This window comes from Rhododendron vialii, chromosome 3a, assembly GCF_030253575.1.
Source record: "Rhododendron vialii isolate Sample 1 chromosome 3a, ASM3025357v1".
Taxonomy (NCBI): Eukaryota; Viridiplantae; Streptophyta; class Magnoliopsida; order Ericales; family Ericaceae; genus Rhododendron; species Rhododendron vialii.
In genome coordinates, this window is record NC_080559.1 from 18,016,493 (window position 1) to 18,033,905 (window position 17,413).

The 17,413-nt window shown below is 40.6% G+C and overlaps 1 protein-coding gene across 1 annotated transcript; it reads right to left on the bottom strand.

Moving 5' to 3' along the window:
- Nucleotides 1-15,869: 15,869 nt before the first annotated feature.
- LOC131321176 (uncharacterized) lies at nucleotides 15,870-16,697 on the bottom strand. Its single transcript, XM_058352181.1, has one exon. The coding sequence runs from the start codon at nucleotides 16,695-16,697 to the stop codon at nucleotides 15,870-15,872; it is 828 nt and encodes a 275-aa protein (XP_058208164.1).
- Nucleotides 16,698-17,413: the final 716 nt, after the last annotated feature.

A 17,413-nucleotide genomic window follows, 5' to 3' on the forward strand; every position in this document is an offset into this window, starting at 1 on the left:
ATTTTAGGCACCATCAAGCAGAAGTACGGGGAGGCGCCAAAATCTTCTTCTACTTATGCTAAGCCTTATATACTAAAAGGATCGACCTTTTGAAGATGCCTGCCGGTTATCAACCACCGAAGTTTCAACAATTTGATGGCAAGGGCAATCCAAAACAACACATTGCTCACTTTGTTGAAACATGTAGCAATGCTAGAACTGATGGTGATCTTCTTGTCAAGTAATTTGTTCGAACACTCAAAGGCAATGCTGTTGATTGGTATTGCGACATTGAGCCTGGCATGCTTGACAACTGGGAGCAGCTGGAACAAGAGTTTCTTAACCGTTTCTACAACACTCGCAGCACTATCAGTATGTTCGAGCTTACAAACGCTCACCAGTGGAAGGATGAACTTGTCATTGATTACATCAATAGATGGCGGCACTTGAGTCTAAATTGCAAGGATAGACTGTTTGAACCTTCCAGAATCGAGATGTGCATCAAAGGCATGCAGTGGGATCTACAATACATTCTTCAAGGAATTCTACCTAGAACCTTCGAAGAGTTGGCTTCTCGAGCTCATGACATGGAGCTCACCATTACAGCAAATTGAAGGCAAGGCCTACCAATACAAGACTCTCGCAAAGAGCAAGATTCTCGCACCATAGGAAATAAGCTAGATGTCCATAAAGGAGGTAATCCCATAGTCAAAGGGGAAAAGAAGGATTCCATGACGGTGAATGTTGCACCTTTCAAAATCTCTACAAGACCCAAGACAAAGCAAGTAGAGAAGTTTACTCCTCCGCAGGTGAAGGAGAAAAAGAGGCTCACATTGAAGAAGATGCAAGAAAAGGTGTATCCATTTCCAAATACAGAGGTCCCTTCAATGTTTGATCAATTGTTGAATCTAAAACTCATTGAGCTCCCGAAGATGAAACAACCCGAGGAAACTAAAAAGGTGAATGATCAGAACTACTGCAAGTACCACCGCTTGGTTAGCATTCCCATTCAATGGTGCTTCGTCTTTAAAGAGAAGATAGTAGAGCTTGCTAGCCAAGGGAAGATTGTCTTAGAGGAAGAAAATGAGATTGTAGCTACAAATCAGACCGTAGTTACTCTACAAAATGACACTCTACAGCCTAAAGCGTCACCAAGTGTGAAGATTCAATTTGGGTCATTCGATCCAATTGAAGTAGTACAATGCACTTCTATTCAACAGTCTGGGGGCAACATCTCTACCAACACAAAAGTAGATGACGTGAGTGATGAAGGATGGACCCTTGTTACTCGCAGAAAGAAGAAGCACACATCAAGTGTGAAGCATCCCCAAACTACAACACCAAATCCTAATCTCAAAAAGATGCGTGCGAGAAGGCAACAAAGATGGAAGAAGTTGAAGAAAATATCTTCAAATCTGCAAGAAGACACGCCTGTCCAAAAATTGCGTGCTCCTTTTACCCTATGGGATTTCCTTCCTGGGAAATTTCGCAACTCTAGTCTTTTTGAGGCTTCATGCAGCACTGTGAGTGTCGAAGAAACTGAGGATCCAGAGCTTGAGTCACCTAAACATACTCCAATCAAGGTTGACTCTATAACTTGTGCCAGTGATTGTCTTGCTTGCATTGGAAGCATTACACTCTCTGATGAGGATTTGCTACTTAGTGACATAGAACATGATCGCCCACTCTTTGTCATCGGATACATATGCAAAAAGAGGGTCAATAGGATGCTCTTGGATGGTGGATCTGCAGTCAACATCTTGCCGCTTCGTCCATGAAGGAACTTGGCATCCCTATGGACGAACTAGCACCTAGTAGTCTCATGATCCAAGGCTTTAATCAAGGGGGCAAAGAGCTATTGACGTGATTCGTTTGGATTTGCTCATCGATGATATGACTTCAAGTGCATCACTTCATGTCATTGACGCAAAAACTTCTTACAACGTGCTTTTAGGGCTGCCGTGGCTCCACGAGAATGGCGTTGTCCCATCAAATGCATCAAGTACTGCAAAAATGGCATGATAAAGAAGGTGGTAGCTGATGACAAACCCTTTAGCAAAGCCGAGTCCCATTTTGCTAATGCTAAATTCTACTTAGCAAATGTGGTGTTGACGGAGTTAGAGCCAACTGCCTTTTCATCAAGCTACAAGCAGTCCAAAGCCAATGACCTGCAACTTAGTAAGACCAATATTCTAACTAAGGAGAAGGAGAAAATTGATCAAGGTGTCAGTCGTCATATAGAGGAGGCATCAAAGAAGAAAGGGACACCCGTACTTCGTTTTGTGCCAATAGTGAAGAAAGGTGAAGAGTCGGCCTTGGATGGATTGACACTCCCAATCGCTAACCTCAATGAAGCAAAGGTTGCTTCACCCCTAAAAGGATTTGTTCGAGCCACGCATAGCCCCGTTGTGGAAAATGACTACTTGCCTTCACAATGGACAAACGGCTTTGATCCAAATGCCTACAAGCTTCTCGCAAAGGCTGGACATAATCCTAAAGATTCAACTTCTTTATGGAAACTCTTGCCTGAGGTGACCGATGAAAAGATACATGGCTTGAACTCAACTCAGAAGATGCTCAAGCAAAAGGGATATGCTGTCAAAGAGTCTCAAGCAGGCCCTGGATATACCGCACACGCTCCTGCTCGCATCTTCATAAAGAAATCCACCAACAGTTACATCACGGTAGAAGAAGGATCCTCATCAGTTTCATCCAAGACGTCTGTCGTCGACCGCTTGAGTGCTCCGAAATCTCAAGTGTCAATCTTTGACAGATTGGCGTCCCAAAGTTAAGTAGTCTCATCGTCTTGCGTGAGAAAATCCATTCAAAATCGATTAGGATTGCGAAGTGAAAGCCCTACGCCCTCTAGCTTGTGCGAGTCTGTCCATAGTAGATTGAGTCTACTGAAGGACGCATCCTCATCAAATGCTCCTCGAAAGTCTATGCATTGCCGATTGGGTGTCTCAAATACTACTATCGAAAAGGCTTCAAAACGGAGGACTGCTCTCTTGTCAGAAGACGATAAGAAGTTGAAGAGCAAAACACCCTCTCGCATGGAGCGCCGTACTACTCTAGTCGTGGCAGTTGACAGTGAATTGCTGAAAGTAAAGTGACAAATTGTGGTGTTAACCAATGTGCTCTCTAGGGGATTGAAAGATGGCCCTGATGAAAAATGCTTCACTTCCTCATTCCATATCACAGCCGCTTGTAATGAAGTTCAAGTAGAGGAGGATGTTGAAGATGCTCCACCAGAGTTGGAAAAAGGCGTGAAGTCCACCATTGACAATTTAAAAGAGATCCACATAAGGACTGAAGATGACCCACAGTCAACTTACATAAGTGCCTTGCTCACTCCTAAAGAAGAAGTTGCTTACATTGAGCTTCTCCGTGTGTATAAAGACATCATTGCTTGGAATTACACAAAAATGCCAGGGTTAGACCCAAGAGTCGTTGTTCACCATCTTGCAGTGAAGCACGTCGTCCGACTTGTCAAGCAATCTCAAAGACGCTTTCGACCAGACTTGGTTCCCAAAATTGAAGCGAAGGTCAATAAACTTATCGAAGCTGGTTTGATTCAAGAAGTCAAATACCCTACTTGGATTTCAAGCATCGTCCCAGTAAAGAAGAAAAATGGGCAAATCTGAGTTTGTATTTACTTTCGCGATTTGAACAATGCTTGTCTGAAAGATGACTTTCCGCTCCCCATACCTGAGCTTATGGTTAATGCCACTACTAGACATGAGATTTTGTCATTCATGGATGGTTCGTCTGGCTACAATCAAATCTGCATGGCTCCGTGAGATGAAGAGCTCACAGCTTTTCACACACCTAAAGGCATCTACTGTTACAAAGTTATGTCATTCGGCTTGAAGGATGCAGGTGCTACATACCAAAGAGCGATGCAAAAGATCTTTGACGATGTGCTCCACAAATATGTGGAGTGTTATGTCGATGACTTAGTCATAAAGACAAAGAAACGAGCTGACCATCTTCATGATCAGAGGCAAGTGTTTGAACGGCTACGAAGGTACCAACTTAGAAAGAATCCCCTGAAGTGAGCTTTTGGGGTTACGTCTGAAAAATTTCTTGGGTTCGTTGTGCGCCAATGCGGCATAAAAATTGAACAAGCTAAAACCGACGCTATCCAGAAAATGCCTGAACCTTGGAATATTCATGAGCTGAAGAGTCTTCAAGGACTATTGACTTACCTCTGCCGTTTCATATCAAATTTGGCTGGTCAATGTCAACCATTCAGCCTTCTCATGAAGAAAGGGACTCCGTTTGAATGGGATGAAGCATACAACAATGCTTTCAAAAGCATCAAATCCTATCTAACAAGCCCTTTAGTTCTTACTGCCCCTATACCTGGACGACCACTAATCTTGTACATTGTTGCACAAGAGCGTTCGGTTGGAGCACTTCTCGCTTAAGAGAATGATAAAGGGAAAGAAAGTGCCTTATATTACTTGAGCAGAATGATGTTGCCGCATGAGTTGAACTATTCTATGATTGAGAAGATGTGCCTTGCCCTCATCTTCGCAATCCAAAAGATGCATTATTTTCAAGCTCATACAGTGCATCTCATCTCCTCTCCTCTCCAAGGCTAATCCAATCAAATACGTCATGTCAAAGCCAGTCCTCTCTGATCAATTGGCAAGGTGGTCACTCATTTTCCAACAATATGAGATCATCTACGTGCTGCAAAAAGCTATTAAAGGGCAAGCTCTAGTCGACTTCTTGGCAGACCATCCTATACCAGCTGAATGCGAGTTGTCTGAAGAATTGCCAGATGAGGATGTTATGGTAGTAGAAGTTCATCCCCCTTGGACAATGTACTTTGATGGCGCATCTCATCGAAGGGGTGTAGGCACTGGTGTGGTATTTGTTTCCCCAGAAGGAGATGTCTTGCCCTATGCTTTCACTCTCACACAAAATTGTTCAAATAACGAGGTAGAATACCAAGCTCTCTTTCTTGGGCTAGAGATGGCCGTTGAAGCAAAGCACTTACAACTCAAGGTATATGGAGATTCAATGTTGATCATAAACCAACTTCTTGACATCTATGAAGTAAGGAAGCCTGAACTCGTGCCTTTCAATAACTACACTCGTCGGTTGATCGCATGGCTTGGTGATGTTACTCTAGAGCACGTGCCGCGTGGTGAACATAGGCAGGCAGGCAGAACTTGCAAAGCTTGCTTCTACACTTGCTTTTCCTGACCATGAGACACATGTCCCGATATGTCGAAGTTGGGTCATACCGCCAATCTTTGAAAGTGAAGACGGTGGTGAAAGGGAAGTGAACGTCATCTCGGTTTTGGAAATTGAAACTGAGGATTGGCATCAACCACTCATTGATTATCAGGAACATGGAAAATTGCCTGATGATCCACATATAAGAATGGATGTGAAGCGTCGCGCCCCTCGATTCATTTACTACAAGGATACGCTTTACCGCCGATCTTTTGAGGGGTTATTTCTTCGTTGCCTTGGAGAAAGTGAAGCAAAGCAAGCTCTAGAAGAAGCTCACTTTGGAATATGCGACGCTCATCAATCTGGCCCCAAGCTTCATTTTCGAATCAAAAGAATGGGCTACTACTGGCTGACAATGGTCAATGATTGAATGGAGTACGCCAGGAGAAGTCATGCTTGCCAAATCCACGCCAACTTTATACATCAACCGCCAGAACTGCTCCATCCAACTGTCGCTTTAATGCATGGGGGCTACATGTCGTGGGGCCTTTGCTGAAATCTTCTGACGGCCATTTGTACATCTTGGCAGCGACCGACTACTTCTCTTAATGGGCAGAGACCATTCCATTGAAAGAAGTGAAGAAGGAAAATGTTGTCAACTTTTTTTTTTTTGGGTAAATCAGCTTGAAATTAAAAAGAGGCTAACCGAATATACAGCCTGCAAGGGGCATACCCCAGGAGGAAAAAGAAAGAAAATAAAACATAAAAACAGAGTAAGTCTACGCCAAATGGCTACATAGGTCTAGAAGAAAATGGGACATCTGTTTCCTACCCATCTAATAGAGGGATACGAAACAGATGGCAAAAGGATTACACAGTGTGTAACCTGACTAATAGCAAAATAGCCAACATGACAATATGAGAGATATGTTACATACTACTGAGAGACAATATAAAGCTAAAACATTTCGAATACTCCAAACTTCCAAAAGCCTAAGTGTTAACTGCTTGGTCTTCAACTCCACACGAGAGTGGTGGAATGCTCTCGGGCAAACAGCCCCCCATAGAATTTCTGAAGCTGCACTGCTCGGAACAAGGCTTAACCCAGAATGGCAGCAACAACAGCCTTAGGAGACAACAGCAACAACAAAATGCAGCAGCCACAACAAGTAATCATCCTTCATTGGATCAAAACAGTAGAAGGCAATCAAGTCTTTGCTCAAGTGCTCGGTGGCAGCAGATTGCTAACTGGTCAATGACTGTGGCATCAGATTGTTAACTGGACAGCAGCAGCAGCAGAACATATCAAAAGTTGGTTTGCACATAACATAACAGCAGAACAGCAGTCCTGATGCCCTATTGCTGGCAGCAACGGGACAGCATCAGTTGAATAGTAGCATAAAAGCAGGATCAGCAGTAGCAAAAAACTATCAGTAGCAGCAGCCGTAGCAATATAACATCAGCAAGACATAAACTGTCCACCCATACACAGATAGCAAAATGATGCAGAAGACGTCCCCATCCGCGATGGGAGATCCCAACGACAGCCCCTGTTAGTTAGGCATATACTATGTGTGAATCCCACAAACAATCAGGACAATTATAAAGATGGGCTACCAGCTAAAACAACTACAAGCAATGCACATTCATCCTACTCTACAATACAATCTCTGCATTTTTAGCATTCCCAAAACAACAGCATTCCCATGAACAAACAAATGCTATCTTGGGACCTTGAATGGCTGCATGATGTGTCAATGCAGTATGCTGCACTCTTTTCCAAAATCCAAAACAATAGATCAGAAAGGTAGAATAATAGGCAGCAAAACAGAAACTTAAACAGTAACAGTAGCAGTCCTATTGCAATATCTGCTCCCCAACATACCCCCTCGAAATCTAACTCACCAAAAAAAAACAAAAGCAATAGGAAGGATCCAAACACCCTCAACTCTCCCTTACAAAAAGACTCCCTCTAACTTTTGCCTCCACTCTTCAAGAACTTTGGGGCTCAATCACACAACTCACAAGTACACACATATACAGGCACTCACAAAGCAAAGAGAAGGAAGGGCAAAGAGGAGGAATCCAAACTGAGTTGAACCACAGAATATATAGAACAAATTAAGAGAAAAGTTTAAGATAACAACCTTGTAAATAGGAGTAATAGCAGATAAGTATCCCCCTTTGAAACCTTTGGATACTCCTTCTTTGCAACTTGCTAGCCACCTTCAAAGAAGACAACACAGTGAACAACCTTTGCATGAGATGATCTTGCTTATCCCTTCTTGGACAGCAACCTTGTACCATTTTGAGAAGCTAACAAACAGTAGCAACAGCCGAATGGCAGCAGCAACCACAATACATCAATAAGACAATTGCAACTCAAGCCAAATTCCACTCATTCTCAATCCAAGCTGCTTGAGATTGAGGCGTTCTATGAAGTGATAAAAGTCTGGCTCTAACCATAGAGCAGATTTTGTGAACAACTGCCTCCCATGTACAAGAGAGATTTTGAAACTTCCTAACATTTCTCTCAATCCAGATGTGATAAATAGCTACTGTAAAGACCAGTTTTGTGAGCACAGCCTTAAATGTATTACCTTTGACACCCGACAAAAAAGAGATCCAATCAAACCATGATCTAGGAGACCAGGATACATGTAGCTTAGTTTGGATGGCACCCCAAACTTTTTCAGAGTAAGGGCAGTTAAAGAAGAGGTGATCATGGCTTTCCTTCTCTTGACAAAGACTACATTGAGGAGAGACATTAAGACCAAACAACAAAAGTCTATCAGTAGTGGAGAGTCTATTTAGAATAGCTATCCAAGTGACAAAGCTACATTTCGGAATGTGGCCAGAAAACCAAACTAACTTATGCCACATGACCTTAGGAAAGGGAGTTCTCAACTTGTCCCATAAAGATGCAATTGAGAACTGACCATTGGCTGTGAGAGTCCATCTAACATGGTCAGCCCCATTCAATCTGGACTGAATAAGAGGAGGCAAAGAATTTCTTACCTCATTAAGTTCCCAAGTTTGAGTAATGGGGAATGCCCAATTTGAATTAAGAATGATGTGGGACACAGCAGCATCCTTCGAGATACCAGAATCATAAGCTATTCGGGTACCAAATTTGTTCATCAAGGAACCAAGAGGATGCCAATTGTCATACCACAAGGAGGTGGATTGACCATTACCTAGTATGCTTAGAATATATGGTTGTAACACCGGCCTGAGGGTCAAGAGTTTCCTCCAAACCCAAGTGCAATCACCAGGAATTTTCAAATTCCAAAAATTCCTACCTTTGATTAAGTAAGATTTGACCCACTGACACCACATTGACTGTTCACCCCCGGAAATTAAAAACCAGATGTGCTTGGCAATGGCTGCTTTATTCCATACTTGCATGGATTTGAAGCCAAGACCACCCTCTTGCTTAGGAGAGCATAAATGTTCCCAAGAGACTTTGGCACCTGTTTTCCTAAGATCAGGACCAGTCCAAAGAAATGCCCGAAGGACGGATTCAACTTCTCTAATAACCTTTTTAGGAATGATAAACAATGAGGATCAATAGGTTTGGATAGAGAATAGGACATTTCTAATCAACTTTATCTGTACCAACCTCATCTTTAGATATGGTGTACCATGTTACATCATCACAGACAATGGGAAGTCCTTCTACAATAGTGCAATGACCAAACTTTGTTAGAAATTTGGCTTTAAGCAGCACACTTCTACTATGTACAACCCACCTGCAAATGGTCTTGCGGAAGCATTCAACAAGACTCTTGGGAACATATTGAAGAAGGTGGTTGCTAAAGCAAAGAGGGATTGGCCTGAGAGAATGGAAGAAGCTCTTTGGGCATGTCGAACCACGTATCGAAGCCCTACACAAGCCACTCCATATTCACTAGTGTACGGTGTGGAAGCTGTTTTGCTGCTCAAACGTCAAATTATATCTTTAAGGGTTGCCATTCAAGAAGGCCTCACTCATGAAGACAATGCTCACTTGCGCCTTGAAGAACTAGAACCACTTGATGAAAATAGACTTGAGGCACAACGTCTTGAGTGTTATGAAGCCTGCATGTCAAAATCATTCAACAAAAAAGGTTTGTCTTCGTTCTTTTCAGAAAGGGGACTTAGTTCTTGCTATAAGAAGGCCCATTAATACCACCCATAAAATTGGTGGCAAATTCATTTCCAAGTGGGATGGACTGTATGTGGTGCAAGAAGTTTACTCAAGTGGTGCCTACAAATTGGTTGTTGAAGATGGCTTAAGAGTTCGCCCCATAAACGGCAAATTCTTGAAGCGCTACTACCCTTGAAGAGCAAGCGTTACTCCATGATGCATGAGCCTAAACTGCATGTTGCTCCTGGCCCGCATGAGCTAAAACTGTGCACGGCCCAAAAAAAACAAAAAAACAAAAAAAAAATCCAAAATATGAACTACGTTTGGCTTGATCCCATTTTGGGTACGTAGGCAGCTTGAATTTCGAGCTCAGTCATTCAAAAAAAAAAAGAAGATTCGTCTTACCTTTGAACTACGTTTTGACTTGATCTCTTCCAAGGGTATGTAGGCTACTTGAGAATTTTTCATAAGTTCAGTCAATCCATAAAAAAAATCCCTTATGAACTACGTTTGACTTGATCCCATTTTGGGTACGTAGGTGTTACCTAATTTTCTGATTTCTACTCAATCGACGGGAAATCGATGGAGAAACTGAATTGTGATTTGCTGGAATGTGGATGTGGACGTGGAAAGTGGAGTTTAGTTCCTTGCCGTTTTTAGGACTTCTTTGAAAACAAACAATGAAGTGGATAGATTGTGGAAGAAGACTAACAAAATGGACTTTATTAATCTCCAAAGTAGAAGAACAATTACAAGTTATAACTACTCCTAGAAAAAAAAAGATAAAGGCCTGTTGGCGTTGTTTGTGTGTCCTTCAAACTGTCTTGATCTTGATTATAAATAGAGGCATTCTTAAGTTTGAATTTGAATCTTCTGTCCGAGATGGCAGTTGAATTCTTCTTTCCAATTCTGTAACTTCCACATACAATGAGTAAACCACGTCTGGAAAAAAAACTAACTCTTTGATCGTGGCCAACTGCTCCTTTGATCATGGGGAAGTTGGATATACCCCCCCTCTGACACTTGTCACTTGATCGACGGAAGAAACAATTCCTATAGTATTCATTAACCAATCAATCGAAGGGTGAATAACCCTTAAAACTTTGTCACAATTTTGTTGATATTAATCATCTTTAACTAACTTAAACCTACTTTATTAAGGCGAACCAAAATCACCTTTCATCTTTCCAATTTTACCGTTGCCACGTGTCATCCAATCGACGGGTAAAAGAAAATCACAGTTATGAAATAAACAATGCCCCACTTATTTAGTTGAGTTAAAAACAATTTTAACTTAAGTAAATAATTCCCTAAAAAGGCGTGTTTGACACTTGGGGCTCTCCAACGTATACAAACCCTTTATTGTAAAAGTTAGGGCACAGTTACTTTATTTTATGTTCTCTTTGAAAACTCTCTACTCAAAACCATGGCGCCCAAAAAAGCTTCGTTAGGCAAGGCAATGGCTTCCAAGGCTTCATCTAAATCATCAACTTCTCCATCGAGTCAAGGGAAGAAACAGAACTCTCCGACACCCATAGCTTCTGTTGAGACTTACCCTCCGAGATATCCCCAATGCCTAAGAGAGGCAAATTAGGTGAACCAATACTTTATCCCTATAATTGACGAACCCACGAATTTCGTGCTTGGACCAATTTATTTTCCTACTGCTCCTGGAGAATTACAAACTTATTACCCTGTAAATTTTGATGAGCCTTTACTTCTTTCACTCCCAGGCCTCCATCGAACTGGTTGGAATATCAAGGGTACAATTCGATCATGGCCAATTGTTTTTCCATCTTGGGAAAAGTGGGTCAATCGCATGAAGAAATTCTTGCTTTTTTCTGGCGAGAAATGGACCTTTATGAGGCAATAGACCTCTCCACACAACCAATGGAATTAAACCCTAATTTAATTGCTGCAGCAGCATGTTTTTGGTCTGTATCATCGAACGTCTTTGTAATTCCAAACGGACCAATGACTCCCACCGTATTAGACATCATTCATCTTACTGGTTTGTCAAGTATGGGCGCAGAAGTTAATGCTGCCCTGGATCACCAACCTTGTGATCCACCATTTGATGACTTTGAAGGCCCCTGGAGTTACGCAAATTTCATAGGTGCCTATAGTACTTCAAATGATCAGGAGCCATTATTCAATGAGAAAGTTGCTTTTTATTTGTATTGGCTCAGTAAATACTTGCTATGTGTAGCTGGTGTAAAGATCACTAAAGAGTATGTTCGTTTAGCCATCTGTTTGGCCCAGGGTACTAAACTTGCTTTAGCTCCCTTTGTTTTGGGAACTCTTTACAAAGGTTTATGGACTTTTACCCAGAATAAGATTACCAATAATTGTGGTGGCCTCTTCTGGATCCTTCAAGCATGGTTATATCCTCACTTCCCAACCATCAAGCCTCTTAGCTACTTCCCTAAAAGAAAGGATGGTGGCAGTTGCCAAAGTTTTGCTGAATACCTCCTATCTCACAAACCAAGACAAGAGAATGCCTCGTTCAGAATGTATTTCAAAATCTTTTATAAGCCTGGGATTGGAGAGTTACCACATTGGCTCCCTTTTAAGGAATGTCAAGATGCAGCTTTAGAGAAAATAAAGCCAATCCTTCAATTTTTGGTCCCAGTATAAAAAGTCAACGAATTCTGGGCCAATATTTTGATCCCAAGGTTCATTTCAATTGGATTTTCCCCATCAACAACACGCTTTTCAAACTGCAGCTTAGAAGTGTACATTCCCAACCAGTGTGCTAGGTAGTTTGGGTTGGTGTAAGGAATTCCTGTCCCTCATACTCATCCCCGTATTAAGGATTTGGCTGAAACTAGGCCAAACGTAACTCAAATCTCCCTTGTTAGGGAGTTAATTGGACAATTTCAAGGGACCAAGGCAAGCTTTGAATTAAGAAGCTTCGTAGCTGATCCATCTTCTAAATCAGAGTTTAAACTTTTTTGGGAGTGTGTCAAACCCATCATTTTCAACAAGGATTTGGACAATTGCCTTTTGAGGCTTGATCCAGAAGACTCTCAATCAGGTAAATTCTGCTATTTCTTGTTAGATTATTTTAATTCGATGATTCTATTTTCATAATTAACTTTATACTGCCATTTCTTATAGTTTCAATACCAAAGAAAGTGTCTGTTTCCAAACCAAAAGGTCAGGAAAAAGGCAAGAAAACTATGGCAGCTGAAGATTTGCCTATCTTGAAGAAAAGAACTAGGAGTTCTCAAGTTAGGGGCAACATCCAAGATCCTCCACTGATGGTAGATGCAAAGAAAAGCTACAATCCATTAGATCGATGGGCAAAAATAGCTCATGCAACAATTGATGACTCAGAAAATTTGAGACAATTCCAAAGGGTATGTAAACTATTTGCTCTCATTTGAAAATGCTCCTTTAGTCAATAACTTACTTTATTTACTTTTCCATATCAGAGAACAAGGAGGAAGCTCCAGTTGCAAACCCAATCAGATGATGAACAGGGTCAAGATAAAGGTTCAACTAATGACCTTTTGACCATTGCAAAGCCTATATCTCCTAGGAGTAAATCCAGTTCTCCTACAATCTAACCTGTTAAACCACAAGTTCAGCAAAAAGAGACAGAACTTGATGTAGGTGAAAATCCCTTGGTGGTAGAGTCAATAGAAGCATCCATTGCTCCAGAGATTGCAGTATTTGACCATATCACCGATCTTATCCTTGGTTTTGACCCCTGTGGTCAAAATGTTCTCACACCTCAAAGGAATATGGAGACTGTTGGACTAATAGCTCCTAAAGAAAATGAGACTCATGATATGGGGAATATGGGACTTAGTCTCTCTATCCATCAAGCAGCAGGTGTGACAGAGGAATAGGATACTCAACCACTTGCTATGTCTCTTCCTACTGTAGAACATGATCCTCTTCCGTCGATAGAGGCCACTGAAGTTTTAGAACAACCAGAAGCAACAACAGTCACCCCCATTGTTGGCCAAAAAGTGGCCTCTATAGCAAACACTCCAATAGTTTCACCTTCATCAGTCAATGAGGTGAACCCTGATTTGATCATGACACCAACTTCTGAGTTGGACCTCATGTTGAACAAAGCTAGGTCATTCTCCGAATCTTATTCAAAGTCCATTTCAGAATTCTCTGATTCTTTAACCCCACCTACCTTCTATGATCTTAGTAAAGGGACTAAGGATGAGGTGAAGTCCTTTTTTGGGATGTTGGAACTCCCATTAGCAGAGATTGCTACTGACCATATCTCAGCTTTCACTAGCTGTGTAAATCATTTGATATCCAAGAAAATTCTCCCATTGTCTGAGCATATTAAGCTTGAGGAGTTTGGTTCAAACCTAAGTGAGGACCTAACTATAGCAGCTTATTGCCGAAAGGAGATGAAAGAAAAGTATAATACCATGAACCAATTTACCAATGTCTCCATGAAGTTGAACACGATGGGAAACAACATTTGTCAGTTGAAGAATGAGCTACAGCAAATTGATGCAAAAGAAGCTGAACCCCTTGCCCGTTTGAATCAACTAAGAGAACAAAGAAAATCCCTATTGGCACAAAAAGAGCTGATCAACCATGAACTGGCCAACATTACTAATGATGAGCAAGGGACCAAAGCTATCATATCAGTGGCCAAAGCTGATTTTCTGAAGAATCAAGAGATGTTCAACGCTATCAACATTAGATGTAGCTACTTTTCCAAACTGTTCATGAAATTCAAATAAAAAATTCATTATGCAATTTTTGGCCTGTATGTATTAGGCTTATTTTAGTTGTTGCTTTTATTTTCTTGTAACAATGTTCAGCCTATTTTAAGGCTTATGTCAATTAACTTATGTTTAGTTAATTCTTCATGTGCATGTGATTCATATCAAACCTTTAGTCTAAGCTTTTAATCTGGTTTTTATTTATTCCATTGTAATTAACTCTAGCCTTTAAAGTTAGACTTTTACAAGTAATCAAATAACTGATTCTTACATTTCCAATAGTAGTGGAAATCGTGATCAAGTATTAACCTTAATCGACGGGGTTAACCAATCACAAATCATGACAACTGCCAAGTAACTCTTCCACTTCTTGATAGTGGAATGATCGTGGATAATAACTGCTTGAAAAACTACTTCGAAAACTGAACCATCATCAGTTTTCCCTGTTTATAAATTAAACCTTCATTAATCTATTTTTCATCCACCTTTCTTCATCCAAATTAATTTTCTATCATCCTCTTCTTTTCACCATGGCTGCCAACAGTCAAAACCTCGAAACCATGGAAATCAACGCGAGAACACCAATGTTTTCCTTTGAAGAGGGCCAATCTTCCGTCGATTATCCACTCTCCCCTGTTACAGCCATTTCTGGCTGGGATGACCCTTTACCTTCCAATCCCCCTGCTGCTTGGGGTACATTACCCACAGAGAGGGTAATAGTGAAAATGGAGACTCTGTCATCAAGTCCAAGCCCCAATATTTGACGTTCTCACGTCAAAGTTAGTTATCAATTCCCTTGGGTTAGAGAAGAACCAAGGGCAATGCTGTTGAATTCCCTACTCTCTATGACATACAGGCCAATGCCTTTTCAACTGGTAGAAGCAGGCAGTAAACCAACCTTAGAGAGCCATGAGCCTCTCTATGAGAGGGCTAAAAATCAGCAATCCTATTGGAAAGGGTAGTTCGAAAGCCCCGTTATCCTGCTGATTTTTTTGATGACCAGCCAGACATCACTCCTCTCCCTGAGAACCCTGATTGGTTCCAGGAATTGAAGAAGCTAAGGTATAACCCCCCACTCTCTCATGCCCATGTAGGGTATTCAATTTATGTTGATTCTGATGAAACCACAGCCAAAGAACTAATGGCTGCTTTTGCTTTTCTGGATATTTACATTCTGGAAGAACACGTTCCATACCTTAATTTCCTGTGAAACTCTCCAGCTCTACGAAAGTAGTCTCATCACCACCCATCTTCATGGGTTCAAATCTGCTTTGCGTCTTATAAGGCTTTGGATGAAAGCAAGCACTGCTGCTCATTACGATCCCTTCTGGGTTGATTATGAAGTGAACCATGAAAAAGTGGTTAAACTCTATAACAAGGTGTTGGAACTCAACAACTCTACTTGGGTCTTACCTCCTAATCCTTCGAAAACTGTTCTCAAGAAACATCAGAATTGGCTAAAGAGAAATACCCACAAGAGGGCTGAACTTCTAGCCAAAGCTGAGAAAAAGGTGATGACCATGAGACCTTTAGTGGATAAGAAAATAAAGATGGATGCAGAAGAAATGGCCAGGGACAAAGAGCATGACTTCTTGACCTATGCTTGGGATAAATTCCATGTGTTCGTGACTTGGAATATCCCACACTACTTTGAGATCGTCAGGATCGATGCTGAGGGCAATCCCATCGCGCCCGTTGAAGCCTAGATTTGTGGGCTTTTCTATGTTTCACTTATGTTTTAGTTTTTATTTCCTTTCGATCAGGCTATGTAATATGTTTCTACTATAAATAAAAAGTAAGCCTCAATCTATAGGCTTTTATGTTATGATCGCTTGTCTTTGAATTACTTTCCATTTAGTAATTTCTCATGCATCGATTGATTCCCAAGGGGATGGAAAGTATGTTTTCAAGTATTTCCCATTAATCGTTCTCCCATGTGCAACTCCAAGGACTGACTCCAGTTGATAAGCCCCACCTCTTAAAACTTTTAATACACGAAAGGGTCCCTCCCAATTTGGAGACCATTTGCCAAATTTTCCTTTCTTTTTCTTGTCTAATGGCAAAATTGCCTTCCATACTAAATCACCCTCTGCAAATGATTTTTCTTGAATTCTTTTATTGTAAATTCTTTCTAGTTTTTTCTTCTGTGCTTGTATGTTGTTTAAAGCATCAATTCTGGACTCTTCCAGTCCATCTAACTCTCTATACATTGCTTCTTCAAAATCAAAATTACATGGATCATAATGCCTAGCAATTCTGTGAGAAGCAACATTAATTTCAATGGGCAAAACTGCAGCTTGTCCATATACCAATTCATATGATGTAGCTTTTGTACTATCCCTTTTTGACATTCTGTAAGCCCATAAAACTTTTGGCAACAACTCATGCCATTCTCTAGGATTATTAGTAATCATTTTGGATAAGGTGTTCTTAATAATTTTATTAGTAGATTCCACTTGCCCATTTGCCTGGGCATAATAAGGAGAAGAGTTTAAAATTTTGACTCCAAATGAACTAGCATAAGCCATTACTTCTTGACCATTAAATACAGATGCTTGGTCAACCGTAATCGTTTTAGGAATACCAAATCGACAGAAAATATATTCCTCTAAGAAATCAATCACTTGTTTTTTAGCCACACTTTTTAATGGAATAGCTTTTGTCCACTTTGTGAAATAATCAGTAGCCACCATTACATACTCATGTTGTAAAGAAGAATGAGGTATAATTTCACCAATCATATCAATTGCCCAATCTCTAAAAGGCCATGGTTTAACAATTGATTGTCAAGGAAAGGCTGGAATCCTTTGAATTGGCCCATATTGTTGACATTTTTTACACCCCTTTGCATATGAAATACAATCATTTCTTATAGTTGGCCAATAATAACCATACCTTTTAAATAACCATTTCATCTTTTCTCCAAACTAATGAGATCCACATATTCCCTCATGAACTTCTCCCATTACTGTCATTGTTTGAGGTTTTGCGATACATTCTCTCATGAACTTCTCCCATTACTGTCGTTGTTTGAGGTTTTGCAATACATAACAATAACACCTCATCTGATGATTTTCTAAATAAATCATCACCCAAGATAATGTAATTAATTGCCCTTTGTTTTATATTTCTATCTATTTTTTCATTTGGATTTTCTAAAAACCTTTTTATTGGAATTCTTCAATCATCAAATAGGTTTATTTCCATAACATCCAAATCATCTTTTTCTCTTTCATCAGAGAAAGGCAAAAATCTCTTTTGCACCCTTATTAATTTCTCATTTTGCCCTTATGGAATTCTGATTCCAGAAGCTATTTGTGCCATTTGATTGGCGTCACCATTTTCAAATCTATAAACATGTTGTAACTGTATATCATCAAAGTATGACATAAGAATTTTAACTTTTGTA